We start from the raw sequence: 21,913 nt of genomic DNA, 5'->3' as shown, positions 1-21,913 counted from the left end.
CAAGTGTAGGAAGGCGATCGCCTCCGCTAGGACCTTGGTAAAGACCCTTGGACTGGAGGCCAGTCCGAAAAGGGAGGGCAGCAAATTGCCAATGCTGTACCCCCTGGGCGGAGGCGATCACGAACCTGAGGAACCTCTGATGGCCCGAAAAATATCGGGACATGGAGATACGCGTCCCTTAAATCTATGGTAACCATGAATACATCCCTCAGTAGAAGCCTCCTAAGACTGTAAACATTCTCCATACGAAACCTCTTGTGGAGGAGAGAGGTATTCAGTGGAGGAGAGAGGTATTCAGGGGTCTCAGATTGATAATCAACCAAAATGTTCCTGATGGTTTTGGGACCACGAAGATATGGGAGTAGACTCCCAAACCTCTCTGGTTCACAGGGACTGGAACTACAACCCCCTGTTCTGCGAGCTCTGCGATGTTTCACAGAAGGCCTGCCGACTTGAGGGGGTCTCTGGTTAAGCTAGTCAAAATAAATTTTGGAGGGGGAAGCTGATTGAACTCTAGCCTGTAACCCCCCCTTACAATCTGAAGAATATGGGGGCTCTGTGAAATACTCTCCCACCTGGGAAGGAACTGGGAGAGTCTTCCCCCTACCTTCACGTCATTTGGACTCCTTGTCGTTGGGCTTAGTGTTGGAAAAAAGGACACCCCCTTTTGGCTTGTCCTTCCCAACACGCCAACGTCTATTGTTTGAGGGCCTCCTCTCTAAAGGACGGCTCCTACCTCTGGGTCCACCCTGGGGGACACGAAAAAGTCTCTTCCTCTGCCTAGGCTTGGAGGGAAACCATATCCCCTTATCAGAGGACCTAGTCAAAGTTGGTCCAGGCCTGTACCAAAAAGAAGGGAGCCCTCAAAAGGAAGATTACATAGGCGGTTCTTAGACATAAGATCCCCATTCCACATCTTGACCCATACCGCTTGTCGAGCAGAATTGATCAGGGCTCCTGTCTTTGCGGTAGAACGGACCGTCTCTATCGCTGCATCGGCTAAATAAGCCACTGCGCTCTCTAAGTTGTAGAGATTCCAATAATTCCTGGAACCTGGGACACATGTTCCATCAACTTGGAGATCCAAGAATCTGCGTTACTTGAGATGCAGACCGAGGCCAAGGCGGGGCTCAAAGCAGCCGCATTAGCCTCCCAGGCCTTACGCAAGGAAGATTCAGCCCGCCGATCCATAGAATCCTTCAAGTTGCCTGCATCCTCAAAGGAGAGGTCCGACTGTTTGGAGACCTGTGCAAGGGGGGCGTCTAATTTTGGCATTTTAAAGAACTTAGACTCCTTTTCCTATCTAAAGGGACAACACCGTTTCCAAATTTTATACCTAAACAGCCTTTTATCTGGATTGGCCCACTCCCTAAGGATAATGTCCTTAATGGACTGATGTATCGGAATGGTTTTAAACTGAGATTTAATTAACCCCTGGTACAACCTATCCTGAGTGGACACCTGTTCCGCTGGTAGAGGAATCCCCTCAGAGGCATAAATTGCCTCAAGGAGACCCTCCATCTCGTCGGCAGAAAAGATGTATCTGCCTGTCCTGGTATCCTCCTCTTCCTCCTCTGCCTGGTCATTCACCAGCCCCTCTTGAGGGGGAATCTCTAAGCCCTCTGAATCCGAGACTACGGATCCTAGAGATTCCTGGCGGCACCTAAAAAACCGAGAAGAAGAGGAACTATCCTGAGAGGAGGGCCCTTCAGAGGGGGGTTCCTGCTCCCTACCCCTAAGAGATGACTGAAAATCCTTAAGGGTGGAAAGCATCTGTGTTTGCACCTCTAAAGAATCTTTCATGATCAGAGAGGTTTCTTTCCCTGTCAGTTTCTGAATGCACCTGGTGCAAAAGGGCTTAGAGTGTTCTGGAGGTAGCTTATCATTACAATAGCCACATCTTTTAGATTTAGAAGTACTCTTAGAAGCACGACTAACATCCCCCTGGGCAATGATAACTCCTGGGAAAAGAAGGAACACACAGTAATTCACAAATTAACAATTAAAAACAGCAGAGGAAGACACCCGGTTCCCAGGCCATACACCCTGCATAGAGAACAGGAAGACTCACCCCCAGAGGCATCCTCTGCAGCTGGGCCTAATGGCCGGTCCTCCCGTTCCATGACGAGGGAGGATAGGAGTGCCTCTCTCTCTCTGCTGCTTGCGTGTGCCTGTGTCTCCGGTGAATGTTCCACTGGCGTGCGGAGCCGGAAATGACACGCGCACGCATGATGTCATCGAAAAGCACCGGCCGACTCCTCCAGAGGCCGAAAATGGCGCCAAATTCAAATGGGGATTCGCTCTGCCTCACCACCACAGAGGCCAGGAACCACTGGAGAGGGCCTGCCCGACAAACCTCCAAGGTAGGGGGGAAACTTGGGAGAGAGAGAGAGGAATTCAGCCCCCTGGAGCTCCAGGATAACCACTTATCCCAAGGAGACTCCAGCACTCAGGGGGGATCTTCCGGTTCACTTAGTGAGGCCCCCCTGAGTAAGAAGGAAGGGACAATCCGCCTAGACCCTAAGGCAACCAGGTGCCTGCCATCCAGCTCCCTGGGGGGGGGGGGGGACCACCAGCCCCTGGCTTTAGGTCAGGAAAAATAATAAACTGTTTCGCTGTGGGGAAACACAATCAAGAACTGAGGAGCACGGGGAGGGGCAGGGTTTTTAAACCTCTTTCTGATTGCGTTTCCTGTCAGGTGGACCAGTCATCTCTCAGGGTGCCGTCCTGGAAGACGTCTTGAGAAATTGGTGTTATTATATTACAATTTTTTTTTTTTTATTATATTACAAGTACATAATTCTGCAGTTACAAAAATGACACAGAAACCTTTATAAACCAGCAAGTTAAAAGTGTGCTAGATTTGCAGTCTTTACAAAACAGTACTAAAATAACTGAATTTTTACTGCGCTGTCAGTAATGCTTAATCAAAACATACTTATATGAGGTCTGTCAGGAAAAAATCTAGCCTTTGTTAATATAAAGAGTACTTGATTGGCATCGATGTAACCTGGCACGCAGAGCCCATTCACACCTAGGCCTTTTGTCGCCTGTAGTGTGACGCCCGCTGCCGCCCCGACACGCCAGAGGGATGATGTAACATTGCCCTCTACGGAGATGGTTCACATCTCCACGCCGAACGCCTGCCGCCTGAAAAAAAGTCCCGGACCTTTTTTTCAGGCGTCTTTCGGCGTTCGGCATAGGAGATGGGAACCATCTCCATAGAGGGGGTGAAGGCTGCATTCACAATCGCTGCGTTTTGTCGCCGCGAATCGCGGTACAAAACGCCGCTTTTTGTCGCCGCAATTCGCGGGACAAAATGCCGCGATTTAGTACGCCGAGGTGTGAACCCTGGGTCAAGGAGAGTGCACTGGAATGCGCATTCGTGAACAATGACTACTTCACTGTATTAGTCAGTGGGCGATCTAAACCCTGTCGAGAATGTGTACTGTGTGGCTGTCGCATTCAAAACGAGTAGAGAACGAATCTGCATCAAATTTTGCTTAAGGCTTGAATATTCCTTTGTGGAAACTTTTTGGGTGATTCAGAAGGCTTTTAGGGATGAATCAATGAGTGCAAACCAAGTTACAATGTGGGGTACAAGTGTTTCAAAGATGGTCAAGAATCTGTTGAAAGTAATCCACATTTTGGAAGGTCTGCAACAAGTAGACCTGAGAATGCTGAATTTGTATTGCACTCAACAAAGATCGGGGAATGACAATGCGAGAACTAGAAGCTGATATGGCGATTTCAAAAACTAGTATACCACTGCATAATCTGTATTACATTTTCCACAAACTTGCAGAACTGTGTGAGATCCCAAGGTGACTACTTTGAAGGGCATCTTTCTCCAAAGTACAATGTTTCTTGTACCGTCTTCCAAAAAATGCCTCTATTTTTTAGATTACATGGCTGGATACTAAATATATATTTATAATGCAACCTGGTAAAATTTTACCTTTTTGCTGTTCCCCAAAAACTCTTTTCAAGCAGCTGGTGATAATGTAGCGTCACCTTCACAAAGGCTATATCAGGAGTCGTCTAAAATTAACAAAAAAGATTCTTATAGCATAGCAAAATGTAAAATGCATTTCTAAACCCATACAGGTTCCTACTAAGTAGGAAAGCCTTATATTCAGGATGTTCAGGGGAGCCGGGGATACCGAAGCAACAGGACGGACATAGGACAGTCACAGAGAGAGTAAGATGCAGGGGAACCAGGTAACTCCCATAGGCAGCATGCGTGACTCACCGACCCGAACCTGCACCCCCCAAGCACAGGTGGCAAGCAACCCGATGCACCGAACCTGGTAAGCTACCAAGAGAAAGGATGTTGGGGCGGGGAGCCTGCTGGACCGACCACCCCAAGGAATATCCACACCGCGTCCAGACACAAAGGTAGAATGACAGGAGGCCTATAGCAGAGAGGGGTATTTATGCCTAGAGAGGACTGCCCATAGGCGGTGTCAAGTCTTTTTTCTGCCTGGTGTGCCACTTCTATAGATGGGGCTATAAAAGCCTGTCTTGTCATAGATAAAGAAGCAGCTGTGTCTGTCAATGAACATGAGAGAATTTTTCTGCATTTTCCAAAAAACGTTTGGCAAAATATGAACTCTTCAAAAGACTCACTATACCTTTCATAAAATACCCTGGAGTGTTTGCTTTCCAAAATGGTGTCATGTTTTGGGTGTTTTCACAGTCCTGTTTTCCAGGGCCTCCAAAAATGTGATAGCTAGTCAGAAAATGAGATGCGTCATTTATGCCCCTGGAATGCCTAAAGGTGCTCCTTGGATTTGGGGTCCCTCTATGCATCTAGGTTGTGAAAGAAAACTCACACACGTGGTATCCCCATACTCAAGAAACATAATAGAATGTATTTTGAGTTGTAATTGTAAGTTTGCTTTTGCCAAGTCATGCTTTGTGTGAGAAATAAAATTAAAACAACTTTGTGAAAAAAAAAAAAAAATTATATTTAAATTTTTCATTTTCTAAAAAAAAACAACTTCAAAAACCCATCACTCCTCTTACTAAATACCTTAGACCGCCTACTTTCCAAAAAGGGGTTATTTGTACTGTCCTTGCATTTTAGAGACTCAAGAAATGAGACTACATGGACTGATCAATTTTGAAAGTGGACTGGAAGGGGGTGAAACTTGAGTTACAGGTGAAACTCGAAAAACTAATGCAACTTAAAAGGTGAAACTAGCCTCATTCTTTAAGCCAGTGTCAATGAATATCAAGCCTACTGTATGATGAAGATAAATGTTACGTTCTAGTGCTGATAAATACTAATAAAAAAAAAATGCAACAATGCTATAAAGACTCTATATATTTTCTAAACTGTATTAATTTATTTTAAGACCCTAGTGTTAAGACTTAAAGCGGAGTTCCACCCAAAATTGGAACTTCCGCTTAATCCACTCCTCGCCCCCTTACATGCCACATTTGGCATGTAATTTTTTGGGGGAGTTAGTGGGGGCTTCAGGAGGAGTGGGACTTCCTGTCCCACTTCCTCCTTCTGCCGAGGGGCATCGTAGGCGAATAGCTTAATCGCCTACAGGGAGGGGCTGCAGTAGGCGATCGCCTGGGACACATGACAGGTCCCATGCGATCGCCTGTCCAATGAGAGAGCGCTCGCGCATGCGCAGTGGGTGCCCGGCCGTGAAGCCGAAAGCTGTCACGGCCGGGTGCCCACACTTAGGATGAAGATGCCGGCCGGGGAGGGAGGGAGAGGAGCGGAGCCCCGGTCGGCGCGTCGCTGGAACGTGGAGCAGGTGAGTGTGTGTTTATTAAAAGCCAGCAGCTACACTTTTTGTAGCTGCTGACTTTTAATAAACACAAAAAATGCCTGGAACACCCCTTTAAGAAAAATGCATATCCTAAAAATCTAGGTGCATAAAAGTAGGAGAAAATAAATGTGTAAACTCATTAAGAGAAAAAAAAAACTTAAAGACAAATATGTACTTTTGGCACAATATTAAGAAAGAGGAGAGCTAAACATAAGTTTAATTAGCAAATACTCATACACCAATCTTGATAGACTGATATTTTTACCTGTGTACGAGAGTAAAGAATAACAAAACAACAAATAAACGTAGGTAATATTTTTTAGAATATGTCTTGAAATCGTGTTGCTCTTGACCGCCATTATCCCAAACAATTGTTCCTATTACCATGAAGAGACACAACAGAAAAATCATCAAAAATCTATTTGAATATATTTAATAGTTACCTTCCATAGGCCAACTATTAGGCCAGGATCAAGATAAAAGAGTTTTATAAGCGAGTCATGTCCTATGAATCTGCTGGATCTTTTGAAATCCTTCAAGTTGTACTCAGCGATGAGTGAATGCCTTTGAAGCCTTGTTGGTATCATTATATATATAAAAAAATAAAAAGTTATTTTCTTAGAGTTGCTTTTTTTTAACACTGATGAATAAACAGTCTGACTGAAGATCGTTGTCTATTTCTCTCCTAGAAACCAGTCATCATCACACTAGTACATTTAAAGAGGAAGTAAACCCTGATGGCTTTTACTTCCTCTTTATTTCTCTGCAAAGTAAACTTCATACTAGCCCATAATGCTGCACTTACCTGCAACCCGAAGCCCGCGATGTCCCTGCTGGTGATCGCATCCATCTTTACCCTCTTCCTTCTGGGGGCTGTGGACTCTGGCTCTGTGACTGGCCGGAATCACATAAAACATCACTCCTGCGCATCTGTACGGGTACTGGCGTTAACGGCATGGGCCCTTTAGAAACACGACCATGCCCTTTCTTCAGTGCGCATGTGCCGATGACGTTGGCGCAAGTGTATACGGTAAATATCTCCTAAACAGGTTTAGGAGATATTACCAGTACCTACAGGTAAGCCTTATTATGTAGGTAAAAGTGGTGTGTAAGGGTTTACAACCACTTTAATGGAGCTAGGTTGTTAGGAGGAAAACACAGACACCCCATATATGATACTTCCTGTTGTATAATCATGAAAAGTGCCTTTGTATGATGGGTTATAGTTAATGTCATTTCAAAACGTTAATGTTTTTCCTAATTGCATATATAAAAAGCCCCACATTTTCAAAATCTTTTAACAGGATCATACCCTAGCTGATTTTAAGTTGCCTAGTAAAGAAAAGTGTGAACAGCAAGCTTTGACAAAGTATGTGCAGAGCTTTCAGCATGATTTGTTAAAGCTTTTAAAGTACCATGCAGCTCCAGTTTGTACATATTGAACACAGACCCCAATGTGAGTGTTGATTGACACTTTAACACCATCCAGCAATGTACCAGTACGTCACTAGATTGGAAGAGAGATATCTCAGTCATCGCTGCAGCGATGATCAAGATATAATTTTTTTAGGGTCAGCGATTCCTTTCAACCTGTGGGCTGATTGAAGAATATCTAACAGATTCCTCCGTCCAAGCTATAAATCATGCATGGATGAATTTCACACTGTGCCTGTTATATTTTGACAGTCACCGCCAAACAATAGCTGCATCTGAACGGATGAAAATGTGTTGTGGTTTCAGCTGATTGGCTAAAACATTGCCATCTCTCTTTGATCTTTCAATTGAAGAATATTGGGTGAAGGGTGGCCACAGGAACACCCATGGAGTGATTCTTGGCTGGCTTGTCAGGATCTGGCCAAAATTTGCACAGTGTATGGCCAGCTTTGTATTGGGAGAGTTAAAAGACATCCACCAAGAACTGGTTCACACCTGAACTACAGAGGAACGCAGTCCACGTGCGGTGTGATTTTGCAGTCCATCTATTGCATTTGCAATCAGCGTTTGGGATGCCATTAACATTACATTGGCACCCACAGCAGATCGCAAAGGCAGTGCCTTTTGTGCTCGGTGAGGAAAAGACATGTTTCTATGCACGTTTCCCACAGAATGCACTTATCTTGCACAGCTTTCTGCTGTTAACCGGTCGTAAGAAGTTTTCATCTAAAACTGACCACATAATATAAACACAACACAAGAAAATCAATCAATAGCAATGTGCATGGTGTCCCAACTTTAGCACAACATATTAAAATAATGTGGAACAATTTAAACTTCCCTCTGAGACTGTCCAGGGTGCCAATAATTGCACAGATGCACTTTTTCTACTGATTCACAACAGCACTGCCAATAAAGAAAGGCAGTATAAGCCAATTATTTTTGTTGTCCAATTTAAATCAGCTTAGGTGTTTAGCCTAGAAGAGTCACATTATAGCTACCCGATCTTCAATGTGGGCATGTTCCTGAAATAGTGTGCTCAATTGTTGTGACGAGTTCTATGGGCGTTGGTAAAGGTTTGTAAACGTATGGTGTGCTAGTGATGCAAGTTAATGTTAGCACTTACTCACAAAAGTGTCAACCACAGCAATGAACATCAGCATTTAAAAATAGCTTGTAATAGAGTCTAAGCTTAATTTTTTTTTTAATTAACCAACATATTATACTTACCTGCTCTATGAAGTGGTTTTGCACAAAGCAGCCCAGATCCTCCTCTTCTCGGGCCCCTGGCTAGAGCTTCTGACCCCTCCCTCCTGCTGAGTGCCCCCACAGCAAGCAGCTTGCCATGAGGGCACTTGAGCCGAGCTGCATCTCCATGTATATATTCAAACACAGAGCTTCAGTTCGGCCTTGCCCCCTCTCTCTCCGGATTGGCTAACCGAGTTTGATTGACATCAGTGGGAGCCAATGGCGCTGTGCCGCTTCTGTGTCTCAGCCAATCAGGAGGGAGAGTCCTGGACTGACAAGGCATTCATGAACATCGCTAGAGATGATGCTCAGGTAAGTATTAGTGGGGAAGCTGCACACAGAAGGCTTTAAGATATAAAACTTTCTGACTTTACAATCACTTTAAATACATTCTATGCATCAAGATTAAAAAAAAAAACGTGTGTGCAGCAGCCCCCCTCAGTACTCCTAATACTTACCTGAGCCCCATCTCGATCCAGCAATGTTGCACAAGGGACTCCGCTTTCTGGGACTCTCCCTCATGATTGGCTGAGACCCACAGCGGGCGCCATTGGTGCCAGCTGATGTCAATTAAAGTCAGTTAACCAATCAGAGAAGAGAAGAGGCAGGGCCGATTCGCGGCTCCATGTCTGAATGGACACACAGAGCTGCGGGTAGTTCAAAGCAAGCTGCTTGCTGTGGGGGCACGTGCCAGGAGGGAGGGGCCAGGAGCGCAGGCAAGGGACTCCGGAAGAGGAGGTTCTAGGTTGCTCTGTGCAAAAATCACTGCATAGAGCAGGCAAGTATAACAGGTTTTTTTTTTTTTTTTAAACAAAAAAATAACAAGACTTTAGTATTACATTAATATCAGTGTGATGTGTCCCTTGTGCCGTTTCCTTTTTTTTTTTTATTTTTTTTTTTTAAATCTTCCCCTCCACCCCAACAATCTATAAATGGTAAGTTACAGACAATTGAAAGGTCCACCTAGTATGAATGACCGTTTTTTTTTTCATATGAGCGATAGTACAGCATCTATGGATGGCGGAGGGGTACATAAAAGGACATTTGGGCACTCTCGAATAGTGAGTTCCAGTCACAAAGCGGTAACTATCACTTTAAGAAATGCTATTTTATGAAGTGATATGGTATTTTAGTAGTGAAAGTTTAAATCCAGCGGTAGCCGGTGTCCTTAACAACCAGTAAATTGTCTTGGTTGTTAAGGAGCGGGCCTCCTTAACAACTGATAAGTCATCAGTTGTCAGCTGAGTTCCCGCAACTGAATGTAAAATAAATGCTTTGTCGACATAAAGAAAAAAAAAAATCACAGAACAAAAAGTGTAGGTTTTCTGAAAAAATGCCCCCACGCCAAAATCCATAAAAGACCCTTATCCGAGCATGCGGCCTGGCAGGTCATATGCCTTTAACATGGGGGAAGTGCTTTGGGGCAAGGGTTGATGGTGACAAGGGCCTCTTCCCGACAACCTTGGCCAGTGGTTGTGATGGGCTTATCGGTATCTGGAAGCCCCCCTTTAATAAGGGGGCCCCCAGATCCTGGCCCCCTTTATGTGAACGAGTACGGTACTCGTCACCGGGTGGCCCCACCGGTGGAGCTGTCAGACGGCGGGAGCCAGTGTCGGGTGTGGATCTTTTTTTTTGGATCCGTGGTCATTGTGATCGATGATGGATCTAAACCGGAGATTTTTTTTTCTTTTTTACTATTTTTACAGGCACATGCAATTTTGAGACTTATTTTTAGTTATTTTTATCCACGACTATATTTGGCATCTATTTACCCCAAATAACCTCATTACATTTAAAAAAAAATTCCATTATTGTAGCACTTACCCCCTAAGAGGCTGCCAGATTTTAAAGGCCCTCCTAGCTTTTCTACTGGTACTTTGATACTAAAGTTTTGTTTTTTTTAGTGTAAAAATAACAAACATGTTATACTTGCCTGCCCAGATCTTCCTCTTCTCGGATCCCCACCATCACTCCTGGTGCCTCCCTCCTGCTGAGTGCCCACACAGTAGGCAGCTTGCTATGGGGGCACCCGAGCCGAGCCACTGCTCTGTGTGTCCATTTAGACACAGAGTCAAGGCTCGGCCCTGCCCCCTCTCACCTTACTGACTTTGACAGCAGCGGGAACCAATGGCACCCAGCTGCTGTACCAGCCAATGAGAGAGAATCCTGGACAGCCAAGACTCTCGTGCAACATCGCTATGAGATGGGGCTCAGGTAAGTATTAGGGGGGATGCTGCACACAGAAGGCCTTTTATCCATTGAAGCCAAGGCCATTCTATATGCATTAAGATAAAAAACCTTCTGAATTTAGAACCACTTAAGCTGCACCTAAACACCCACTGATGATGATGAAGATTGACAGACTACCACATTAAGTAGGCTAGATGGACAGCTACCTTTAACTATCTTCAGCCCTTCTCACGGGCTAATTGTGGACCTCTAAGCCAACGTTTCTCAACTGCAGTCCTCAAGGTGCACCAACAGGTCATGTTTTCAGGCTTTTCATTATTTTACACAGGTAATCTGATCAGTTTCACTGCCTTAGTAATTACCAAAGCCGTTTCAGCTGAGGGAAATCCTGAAAACATGACCTGTTGGGACGCCTTGAGGACTGGAGTTGAGAAACACTGCTCTAAGCAATACTAGCAATTGATTAAGCCAGACCTATTTCAACTTCCTTCCCCCAGGGGAAGGGGCCTGAGAAGCCTGAACTAGACTTTCCAGCAGCTATACCCACCCCAGGTACCAGACTTGCCCTCTTGAAAAGCAGGTCTGGGAGGCCAAGACTAGACCCTTTACACAAACATCTGCTTCAGAAAAAGCCTTTAGAGGGAAGGACAAGAATACCACAATCCAACATCTTCTACAATCAAAGCCCAGTAGGGAAGAACCTTTGTAGAAGGTCTCCCCAAATTATTATTCCCTTCCCTAGCCTATATCCCTGGAATAAACCCTACAGTGATTGGCCAGGGTTAAATAAATATTCAAAAGTAAAAATTCTGGGTCTCCTATCTACTGGAGAACAATGCCCATAGGCAAGCAGAGTAAACTATGTCCATGGGCTTAGAAGAATCCTAACAAACCCAAATTAAGTCAGTGTGTGCACTAAAATAAATTTTAGTGCATTTTCAGTGAAAATATACAGTAGTCCAATTACTGTGTGAATAAAAAAAATAAACTGCCACTGCTAACATGTTTTTTTTTTTTCAGAAAAAAAAATGGATCTAGCAGTTAAAGGGTTAAACATTTTTAAGCTCTAATACTAAAAAAAGAAAGACTTTACATACAAATTGTTTCACAACAAAATGGAACAAGCAAATAAGACAAAAAAATAAAAATAATAAGCACATATACAATGCCCTCAGTCCAAGCAAGCAATTTTTCCCTTCTAATTTTATAGTATTAAAGGGCTAAAACTCTGGCAAAATCCCATTTCCTTAATCTGGTTAGCATAGATCTGATAATATAAATGTTCTGAAAAAGGCATATTGATAACACGTGAATTTTTCGGTGTGAACTTAAAACAGTTACAGGACAAACTGAAAAAAAAAATACATACCCATTTTTAGGAGTACGCAAACAATCAGTCTGAATCTGTGTAACTCCATGGAGCTGAAGTGTGATAAGCCTTTGAAAGCCAGGCCAAATGTAACTATTCCAATATATTGTAAGGGAGGTATCTCTAAAAGTAATATCAGACTGCTCAATTATTGTTTCTTTCCCATTAATATCTTTGAAAGTAAGGGCCCAAATCAATCCAGACATTCTGCAAACAGATGAAAAAAGACTTTAATGGCAGCAATGGAACTTAATGCCAAAAATCAGCAAAGGAAAACCTTACTTCTGTTTAATTGATACAACATATTTAATTTCCACATAAGACAATTGTTTTCAAAAATTGGGAACATTTTTTTAAATGTGGCTTCTTTGCAATGTGACAACCTGGAAGTGTTCTGCACGCCATATACAGTGCACAGATTTAAGTAAACTTTTCTACAAATACATTCCATACTCTTCTGAAAAAAATAGTGTTTGTTTGACTATGTCCTTTCTTGAACTGATTTCTGAGCGAGAGAGTAATGCCCTGTACACACGATCGGTCAATCCGATGAGAACGGTCTGATGGATTTTTCCATCAGTTAACCGATGAAGCTGACTGATGGTCAGTCGTGCCTACACACCATCAGTTAAAAAAACGATCGTGTCAAAACGCGGTGACGTAAAACACAACGACGTGCTGAAAAGAAATGATGTTCAATGCTTCCAAGCATGCGTTGACTTAATTCGGAGCATGCATGGATTTTTAACCGATGGACGTGCCTAAAAACGATTGTTTTTTTTTCTATCGGTTAGGTATCCATCAGTTAATTTTAAAACAAGTTTAACATTTTTTAACCTATGGATAAATAACCGATGGGGCCCACACACGATCGGTTTGATGTGATGAAAACGGTCCATCAGACCCTTCTCATCGGATTGACCGATCGTGTGTACGCAGCATTAGCCTTCTTTATAACCATTTGGTGCAATCTCAGGGTTTTTAATGAGATGGCTACGATGTCTGTTGCAAGTTGCAGGGGATTCCAGAAATTGGATTTGTATCCAAGGCACATTCAATTTTACATTAACCAAAACGGTGTAATATGGGGACCTACCTAAAATAACAAATCAATTGGTATCTGATAAGGCAGGCTCTTGTCTTAACCACTTCAGCCCCGGAAGATTAGGCTACTCAATGACCAGAGCACTTTTTACAATTTGGCTTTAACTGGTAACTGCGCGGTCATGCAATGTTGTACCCAAACAAAATTTGCGACCTTTTCCCCCACAAATGGAGCTTGCTTTTGATGGTATTAGATTTCTTATGTGATTTTAGTTTTTTTGCGATATAAAAGGAAAAAGAACGACATTTTTTTAAAAAAAATTATATTTTCTACAATTTTAGTCATACAATTTTAGGCCAAAATGTATTTAGCCACATGTCTTTGGAATTTACGCAGCTTTTAGTTTATGACTGCCTATCTAATTTCTTGAGGTGCTAAAATGGCAGGGCAGTAGAACCCCCCCCCCCCCCCCCAAATGACCCCATTTTGTAAAGTAGACACCCCAAGGAAATTGCTAAGATGCATGTTGAATATTTTATTTCTTCCACAGTTGCGGAGGCCCTGAAATGTCAAGATAACACAACCCCCCCCCCCCCCCCCCCATTTGCCGAGAGGCATGTTGAGTCCATGAAATATTTTATATTTTGGCACAAATTTCAGAATATTTTTTACTTTTTGCTGTAATAAATATCCCCAAAAATATATAAAAAAAAACTATTTTTTTCCTCAGTTTAGGCCGATGCGTATTCTACATATTTTACGTAAAAAAATAAAAATCGCAATAAGCGTTTATTGATTGGTTTGCGCAAAAGTTATAGCGTCTACTTTACTAGTAATGGCGGCGATCAACGATTTTTATCAGTACTGCGACCTTATGGCTGACACTTCGGACACTTTTGACACATTTTTGGGACCATTGGCATTTTTATAGCGATCAGTGCTATAAAAATGCATTAATTACTATAAAAATGTCACTGGCAGGGAAGGGGTTAACACTAGGGGGCGAGGAAGGGGTTAATTATGTTCCCTGTGTGTGTTCTAACTGAAGGGGGGGTGGGACTGACTAGGGGAAATGACAGATCGCTGTTCATACATTGTATGAACAGATGATCCGTCATTTCTCCCCCTGACAGGATCGGGAGCTGTGTGTTTACACACACAGCTTCCGGTTATTGCTCTGTAACGAGCAATCGTGGGTGCTCGGCAGTGATCACGCGCATCGGCACCAGGCGCAAAATGCGAGATGACTTATATCTACGTGTTCTCGCGCAGCCGAGCTTCCGCCGTATAACTGTGGCGGCTGGTCGGCTAGTGGTTAAAGCAAAGGCCCTGCAGATTAAAATGGTGGGTGTTGCAATTTTTTTCACACAGTATTTAACGCAGTGATTTTTTCAAATGCAATTTTTTGTGAAAATTAAAAAAATATATTTTAGCGCACTAAAACACACTATATTGCCCAAATGTTTGACGAAATAAAAAAGATGATCTTATGCCGAGTACATGGATACCAAACACGACATTAAAATTGCGCACAAACGTGCTTCGGTGACAAACTGCATAAATTTTTAAAAGCCTTTACAGGTTATTACTTTAGATTTACATAGGGCGACGCTTGCGTTCGCATTTGCGCGTGAGCAAGGGGGAACAAGGGTGCTTTTTTTTATTTATTTATTTTGCTTCTTTATTTTTTTTTAAACTGTTCCTTTAATTTTTTATTTTTTTTATAATTTTTATTGTTATCTCATGGAATGTCCCCAATGAAAGCAATGGGTAGTAAAAGGTACTCTTTTTTGAAAAAATTGGGGTCCATTAGACCCTAGATCTCTCTTTTGCCGTCAAAGCATCTGACCACACCAAGATTAGTGTGATAAAATATTTTCCACATTTCACTGGCACCGTTTATATCTGGCGAAACCTAATTCATGAAATACTCGTATACTGTAGCTTCAGGTTTCTGAGGCCATAGAGAGATGATTGGTGCAATTGGTGTAATTCTGGTCTCTGATCAGCTCTATGGTCAGCTGGCGGAACCAACTGCTGCATTCTCATTCTGATGTTCCTGCCTACTGCTTGTAAAAGCAGTCTAGAGGCTAATTGGCCACTAGGATTGCTTTTACATGAAAGTTAACCCCTGGCTGAAAAGAATGATACCAAGATGATACCTAAACCTCCAGGCATCATTATGGTATAACCACTCAAATACCAGTACGTTGCTGGTCCTTGTTGGGCAATACATTGTAATGTTCTTTTTTTCATGTAGCCTGAACGAAAAAAAGATTGATCGGTGGGTATGCCCACCATAAGAATACCACTCTTCATCCACCCATTTCTAATGATGGGCATACATGCACCATTTTTTTTTTTACCCGATGGTGAAATCACCTCCTACAGCGCTGGAGTCACAGCTTTACATATCGCGGGAGCAAACGCTGTTGCCGTCAGAATAAATAAATCAGTGCTGCAGCTGAATGGCGTACCTGCTAAGTAAATGATGGTTAAAGGGGTTGTAAAGCTTCGTGTTTTTTCACCTTATTGCATCCTATGCATTAAGGTAAAAAAACACCTTGCTGCCTCCAGCCCCCCCGAGCCCCCGTTTTACTTTCCTGAGCCCCGAATCTCTGTGGGCGCAATCCCCAGCTCTTCATTGGATGATTGATAGCAGTGCAGCCATTGGCTCTCGCTGCTGTCAATCAAATCAATGACGCCTAGCGCCAGGGGCAGGGCCGAGTGATACACTCGGCAGCTATGGCTGCTGACTGTATCACACGGGAGCACGCGCAAGCTAACCTTGGAAGAGAGCTTCCCAGAGGAGGGTTAGCTTTTACGGGGAGGAGCCGAGACAGCCGCCGAGGGACCACTCTGTGCAAAACTAACTGCACAGTGGAGGGAAGTATGGTATGTTTGTTATTTAAAAAAAAAAAACCTTTACAACCTCTTTAACAATAAAACAAAGTAACATTACAGTACAACAGTAAGACATACCATACCTGAAAAGCAAATACAATAAAACATAGAAAATAAAACATTACAGTTCTAAAATACAGTAACAATAGAGAGAGAATAGATATAAAACAATAGAGCGGACAATAGAAAACATAAAACGACAACTATTTTGGGCTTTTTTATTTTTTTGCACTTTTAGAAAAACTGTAAACGTTCCAGATTAGGGTCTCTCATAATGTGATGGCGATCTCATCTTTCAAGACCCTGTGTTAGTGTGCTCTAGGACTGTGCAGTGCTGTACCCTAAGCTAATACTCCACTAGTGTATGGTAGCGTTTGACACAGTCACTTATGCAGAGACCAGGGTGGTCAGGACAGGAGGGACAATAAAAGCAGGTGTAACGCCTAAATCCGTGTTTTCTGCAGACACAACATCTTCTTTGGGGTGTTCTTTGGGCAGGGGTACCAGGGAGGACAAATACGGTATGCAGTAGGGGTGCAACGGATCAAAAAACTCACGGATCGGATCGATCCTCGGATCAGGAGTCACGGATCGGATCATTTTCGGATCAGCAAAAAAAAGACAAATCTTGTTACACCCACCAGAGTTTTAGATTTCACAGTTCTTCTCAACACAAAACTGAGCTTATGTGCTTAAATACAGTGTTTGGAAATCTGACGGACTGTTTATTGCTAATATGACAGAACACCTCTGATTTTCACATTTAAACAGTCCGTCAGATTTACAAATACTGTATTTAAGCGTATAAGCTCTGTTTTGTGTTGAAATAACTGCATCTCGCAATACTTATATGTGCAGCCAAGTGGAAGTCGCAGCCCCATGTACGAAAGTGGTGTCACCAGTTCCCTACTGTGACCTGAACTATCCCAATCATCGGATCCCTTTAGTGTCATTGATCGGCGGGCTGAGTGTCTAGTGAAAATCCCCCCTACGTGCTCAGTCCATACAGATCCCCCCGATCGCCTCCTCTCTCTTCTCTGGCAAGCAGCAGGACGCCCGGTGCGGCGGCGGCAGCAGCTCCCCGTGTGGATTCCTCAAGGTGCAGCATGGAGCTCATCGCTGGGCTGTTAGGAGTCAATGACATATTGAGCTCAAGTGTCCACAAACTTCCGAGGAGCAGCCTCCATCCCCCGCGCCGGGTGGACCTCGATGGCCGCCGCTTCGATAGCTAGGCCGAAGCCGCGGCCTTTCCTATGGACCGGGAGGCCCGTGGATCGCCGTGTGTCCCGACCCGAAGGTGCTGATCCGTATGGATCAGTTGCACCCCTAGTGACAATACTTGATGTGTTCCCACTGTCATATGGCATTCTTGTGCCACAGTGCCTACACACCGTCACGGTTTTATCCACTAACCTCTTTCCTTCATCATTATATTTGACAGGGAAGCCAAAATGCTCCCATACAGGGGATTTAAATGACGCGGGGCATTCAAGCTCCTCCGTTCACCATGACCACGCTGTGTGTGGACTGAACATGCGCAAATTATTATTTATTAATTTTTTTTTAGAAACAATCCTCGGATCACGTGTGTGCGGTTCGGATCAATCTTTTTCGGTTCGGATCACGGATCAATGACGATCCGTTGCACCCCTAGTATGCAGCCCAACTCTGTATCCTGGCCTAGGCCAACAAGGCCCAGGCCTAGGGCAGCACTTTACAGGGGGCAGCACGGAAAGAGCTTGCGCTACAAAAAATCCAACTAACCAGCATGACCCCCAGACACTAATACGGTGATCACTGGTGACAGGGGATGAAAGGATTAACTTCGGGGTGATCAAGGGGTTAAATCATTATTAGGGGGTTTGGGGGGGGTCCCAACACCTATATGGGCTTACCACTAAGTACCCTAACACTGATTTTTGTCAATAATGACACCAGAACAGTGATCAAAAAAATTTATGAATACTGCACTGGGCAAAACAGTGACGGGGTGAAGGGGTTAACTGGGGGTGGGGGCGATCGGGGGGGCTAAGTGTACCTATGTTTACTGGTTTCAGTGTAGTGTTGGTGCACTTACTCTGAGATGTCTTCTCTCCTCTCTCTGGAACGGAAAAGAGTTCCACAAGGAGAGGCGACATCACATCCCTGCCACACAGGCAGGGGAAAATTTCATTCACCAGGACTGATCACCAGGTCCAGGCCAGAAATCATTGGCCTAGGCCTGGAAACTGATCACTTCCGAAGCGAATACGATCGTTGTGGCCGCTGTACAGCTACGACGCTTTGCCCAGCCGGGCCAACCTGCCGCAGTATAACTGCGGTGGCTGGTCCGAAACTGGTTAAAGGATACGTTCACTTTAAAAATAAAAAAAAGTAAATGCACATTTTTTTACCGGCAAAGAAAAATAAAATGTGCATTTACTATTTTTTTTGTAGGAGTCTGAAAGCACTGCACCAGCAATCAGCAGATCGCCAATGTCAAGCAGGTCTTCTGCAGACTGTAAGTTTGAGCTATCTAGCCTTACATTATAGCTTGACACTTACACTTAACCTACCACAGCACTCAATAGCGCCATGGTAGTTTATTGAAAACTACAAGCTGACAGCCGCAAAGAATGTCAGGATTTGTTGTTCCTTCATACACAGGACTCTGTGTATGAATGATGCTACCATGTTGACGAAACCCCACACAACCCACTGTTTTCAAAAATTTACAGCAGGTACGGGGAATTTCCTGCTATCATAAGGAGAGAAGGCATTGGAGAACGGCTGCAGCAGCAGGAACGAGTTACGTGTTCCACCCAAAAAATGGGTGGAACTGTAACATGTTCCCAAGGGTGAACATACTCTTTAAATACTTGTTAATAGATCTAAAGGAAACAATCAGATTTTAACACATATGGTGAGCTTTAGAGCTGACTTATGGGTAAAACAGTGAGAACACATGCAGGGGAAAATAATTTACATTGACGTTGGATTTGCATATACTTTCAAATTTAAAAAAACAAAAAAAAACTTCTCATATAAGCTTCAGCATGTTACTGTAGATGATAGACGAACTGTACCAAGGGAAATAGAAATATGTGGTATAATTGAAAATATTTAGTTATGAGCAAAAATGATTACATTATTTTTATTAGTAGCATGTTTAAGGGCAGCAGTAAGTAAGTAAGAAAATAAAGTACAGGAAAGTTTCAATTATGTAGCAGTCTTATAGCGTAGGGCTGTATAATTTAAAAATATATATATATTATACAGAATCTAAAGTCATCGGTGCCTCTGGTGAGTTGATATGGGCATTTAGGGTTTTTGTGGGGGTAGGGGTGAGGGCTTTGACAGCAAGTATGGTGGGAGACAGAAGGGAAACATAGTATGCTGCTTGTGTATAACACCAGGGGTGAGTCCCCTGTGAGGCCCATGTGGTAGGATATCCACAAAGGGTGCAACAGTTCACAAAAGTGTGTAATTCTATCAAGGAGTTCATGTTGAAGGTAGGACTTAATTCTTGATTCCTATGCGTTTGGATATTTCAGAATAGTAGACATTATTGGTGGCAGTGTTCATCTGTCGGCTGAAGGCTTATTTTGACAGTGAAATAGCTGACATAGTGATCACACGACTGGGAAGCAATCTTATTGGGTACTAATCATCTGCCAACTGAGGCAATCAAGGAGAGCCAGGACTGAGAGCAACCAGCGCTATAAAATATCATCTTGTAGCTCTCAAGGGGAGAATGTTTATTAATGTAGTACAGAGCATTGTGCTAGGAAACAAGTAAAGTGGTCATAAACCTCAAACATGAAAAATGAACAAAGCACATCCCACTATAGTGTGTACTAACCTGAATATCCAAAGCACCGATACTGATTACTCTCTGTTCTCTCCTTTGCTATTTGCATGACTCACTCCTAATAGATTAAGTCAACACATCAACCTCTAGGAAGATGCGAGATGCCTGCCCCCACCTCCAGCACAAAGAAGACACCTTTAGCTCTATGTTTATCTGAACCTGTGAAGAGGAAGGGGTGTCACTTTCCTCCCATCGCCTCTCAGATTAAATCGATCTCTGTGCTCTGCACTCTGCAACATGTGACATCAGATCCCCGCCCCTTGCTTTCTGCTGTTAAAAAAAATCTTTTCACCTGTATGTTGTATAAAGTACAGGACATATGGCTGCAGATAAATAAATACAACTTATGTAGGAGGATTTGTTTCAGCTCTGTGTATGATATGAGGCTTGTCACTTCGCTGGGTATATGTAAAGGTGTAGAAACATGTTAATACACAAATTCTGGGCCGAAGGGGTAAAATTTATGTAAAGCTAAAACTGTGGTTTGACTTAAAATATTTTTTCTGTCCTGGATGTCAGGGAGCACCTTAAGGCCACTCTTACACGGGCGTTCCGATCAAGTCTGCCTGTCCATTATTTTAGGCTGACCTGATTGGAAGATCCATTCATCCCTATGGACCTCCGCGTACGATCAAGTCTGCTAAAAGAAAATGGACGGGGACTCCGTCCTCTTTCATTTTGGGTAGAACCGATTGGGGGTAGTCAGGTGTAAATGGACAGCAGAGTCTCCTTACTCCTGGCTGCTCATAGAGCAGAGCGGGCTATGTCCATGCTCCCTCTGCAAAAACTCAACAGGCAGGTATGTGCTCTGCAGAAACTGAGCAGACACGGATGTGCTCTGCTCTGATCAGCAGGGGATCTGTAAGCTGATCACCTGCTGATCAGAACGGAATCCTCCCATTGTGAAAGGGATCTAAGAAAAATGCCCCATGGATCTTCGTTTTTGTAAGAGGCATTACCTCAACATTTTGAGTAGTGAAAAGGAGTAATGCTGTGTACACACGACCATTTTTAATGGTCTAGAAAAAACAACGTTTTTTTCAACCCGATTATTGTAGCCTTGCCTACACACGATCGTGAAAAAAAAATTCTCCAGCAAAGCACGGTGACGTACAACGGCACTATAAAAGGGAAGTACCATTCGGATGGCGCCACCCTTGGGGCTGCTTTTGCCGATTTTGTGTTAGTAAAAGTTTGGTGAGAGACGATTTGCGCTTTTCAGTCTGTTACAGCGTGATGAATGTGCCATCTCCATTACAAATGCTAGTTTTACCAGAACGAGCACTCCCGCCTCATAACTTGCTTCCGAGCATGCGCATTATTTTTACGTCGTTAAAGCCCACACATGACCAATTTTTACGACGTTAAAAACGAAGCAAAAATTTAGAGCATGTTCTACATTTTTAATGCCCATTTTTAACGTCGCAAAAAATGCTCTGGAGCCCACACACAATCGTTTTTAATGACATTAAAAAAAATGAAATTTTTCACATCGCGAAAAACGGTCGTGTGTACGCGGCATTAGGCCTTGCTTTTGTAAGATCCTCATATAACTCCAAGTGTCACATAAACATTTGAGAAAATTTGCTGTATCAGTCAAAGTATTCTTAAAAAGTTATGTACAATTTTGAGGGGCCCTTTTTTTTACAAAATATAGCCTACAAACAAACGCAGGACACCCAATGGTATATATTTATAGATTTATTTATTTTTCCAAAGCAATTAAAACCTTGCATACTGGTACTGACTAGTATTCCAATATTTTACTTCTCCTTCAGTTTTGCTCCCTTACTCAGCTAATTTGACCCCAGTGCTGACACAGAGGGGCAAGGGAGGAGCAAACAAACATGCTGTGCAAGTCCTCCTTATCATTCAATGATGTCACTGGATGTTAGGATGCTGGTGGCTAGAAGGTTTTAATGGTGAAATTAAAATGTGTGGCTTTGTGTAACTAAAAGGCAGGCTTTCTCCACCCGTTGGTTTGCAAATCATTTTGGGGCAATTTATAGGCATTTGGCCCAGGCACCCCTGAAGAAACATGAACCTGGCAAGCCTGGTTGAAGAAGCCTGACATACAGTATGGC

The 21,913-nt window shown here is 43.3% G+C and overlaps 1 protein-coding gene across 4 annotated transcripts in view; it reads right to left on the bottom strand.

Annotated features, from left to right (window-relative positions):
* Positions 1–21,913, bottom strand: part of FBXO15 (F-box protein 15) — a 205,824-nt gene that overhangs the window by 83,403 nt on the left and 100,508 nt on the right. For all 4 annotated transcript variants that reach the window (XM_040353895.1, XM_040353893.1, XM_040353894.1 and 1 more), the window contains exons 6-8: positions 12,031–12,237; positions 6,233–6,362; positions 3,959–4,041 (exon numbers count right to left, since the gene is read on the bottom strand). In XM_040353895.1, coding sequence (XP_040209829.1) covers positions 3,959–4,041; positions 6,233–6,362; positions 12,031–12,237 — 420 coding nt within the window. The remainder of the gene's footprint in view (positions 1–3,958; positions 4,042–6,232; positions 6,363–12,030; positions 12,238–21,913) is intronic.

The sequence above is a fragment of the Rana temporaria genome, chromosome 5, assembly GCF_905171775.1.
Source record: "Rana temporaria chromosome 5, aRanTem1.1, whole genome shotgun sequence".
Lineage (NCBI taxonomy): Eukaryota > Metazoa > Chordata > Amphibia > Anura > Ranidae > Rana > Rana temporaria.
This window is presented reverse-complemented; position numbering and strand designations above follow the sequence as displayed.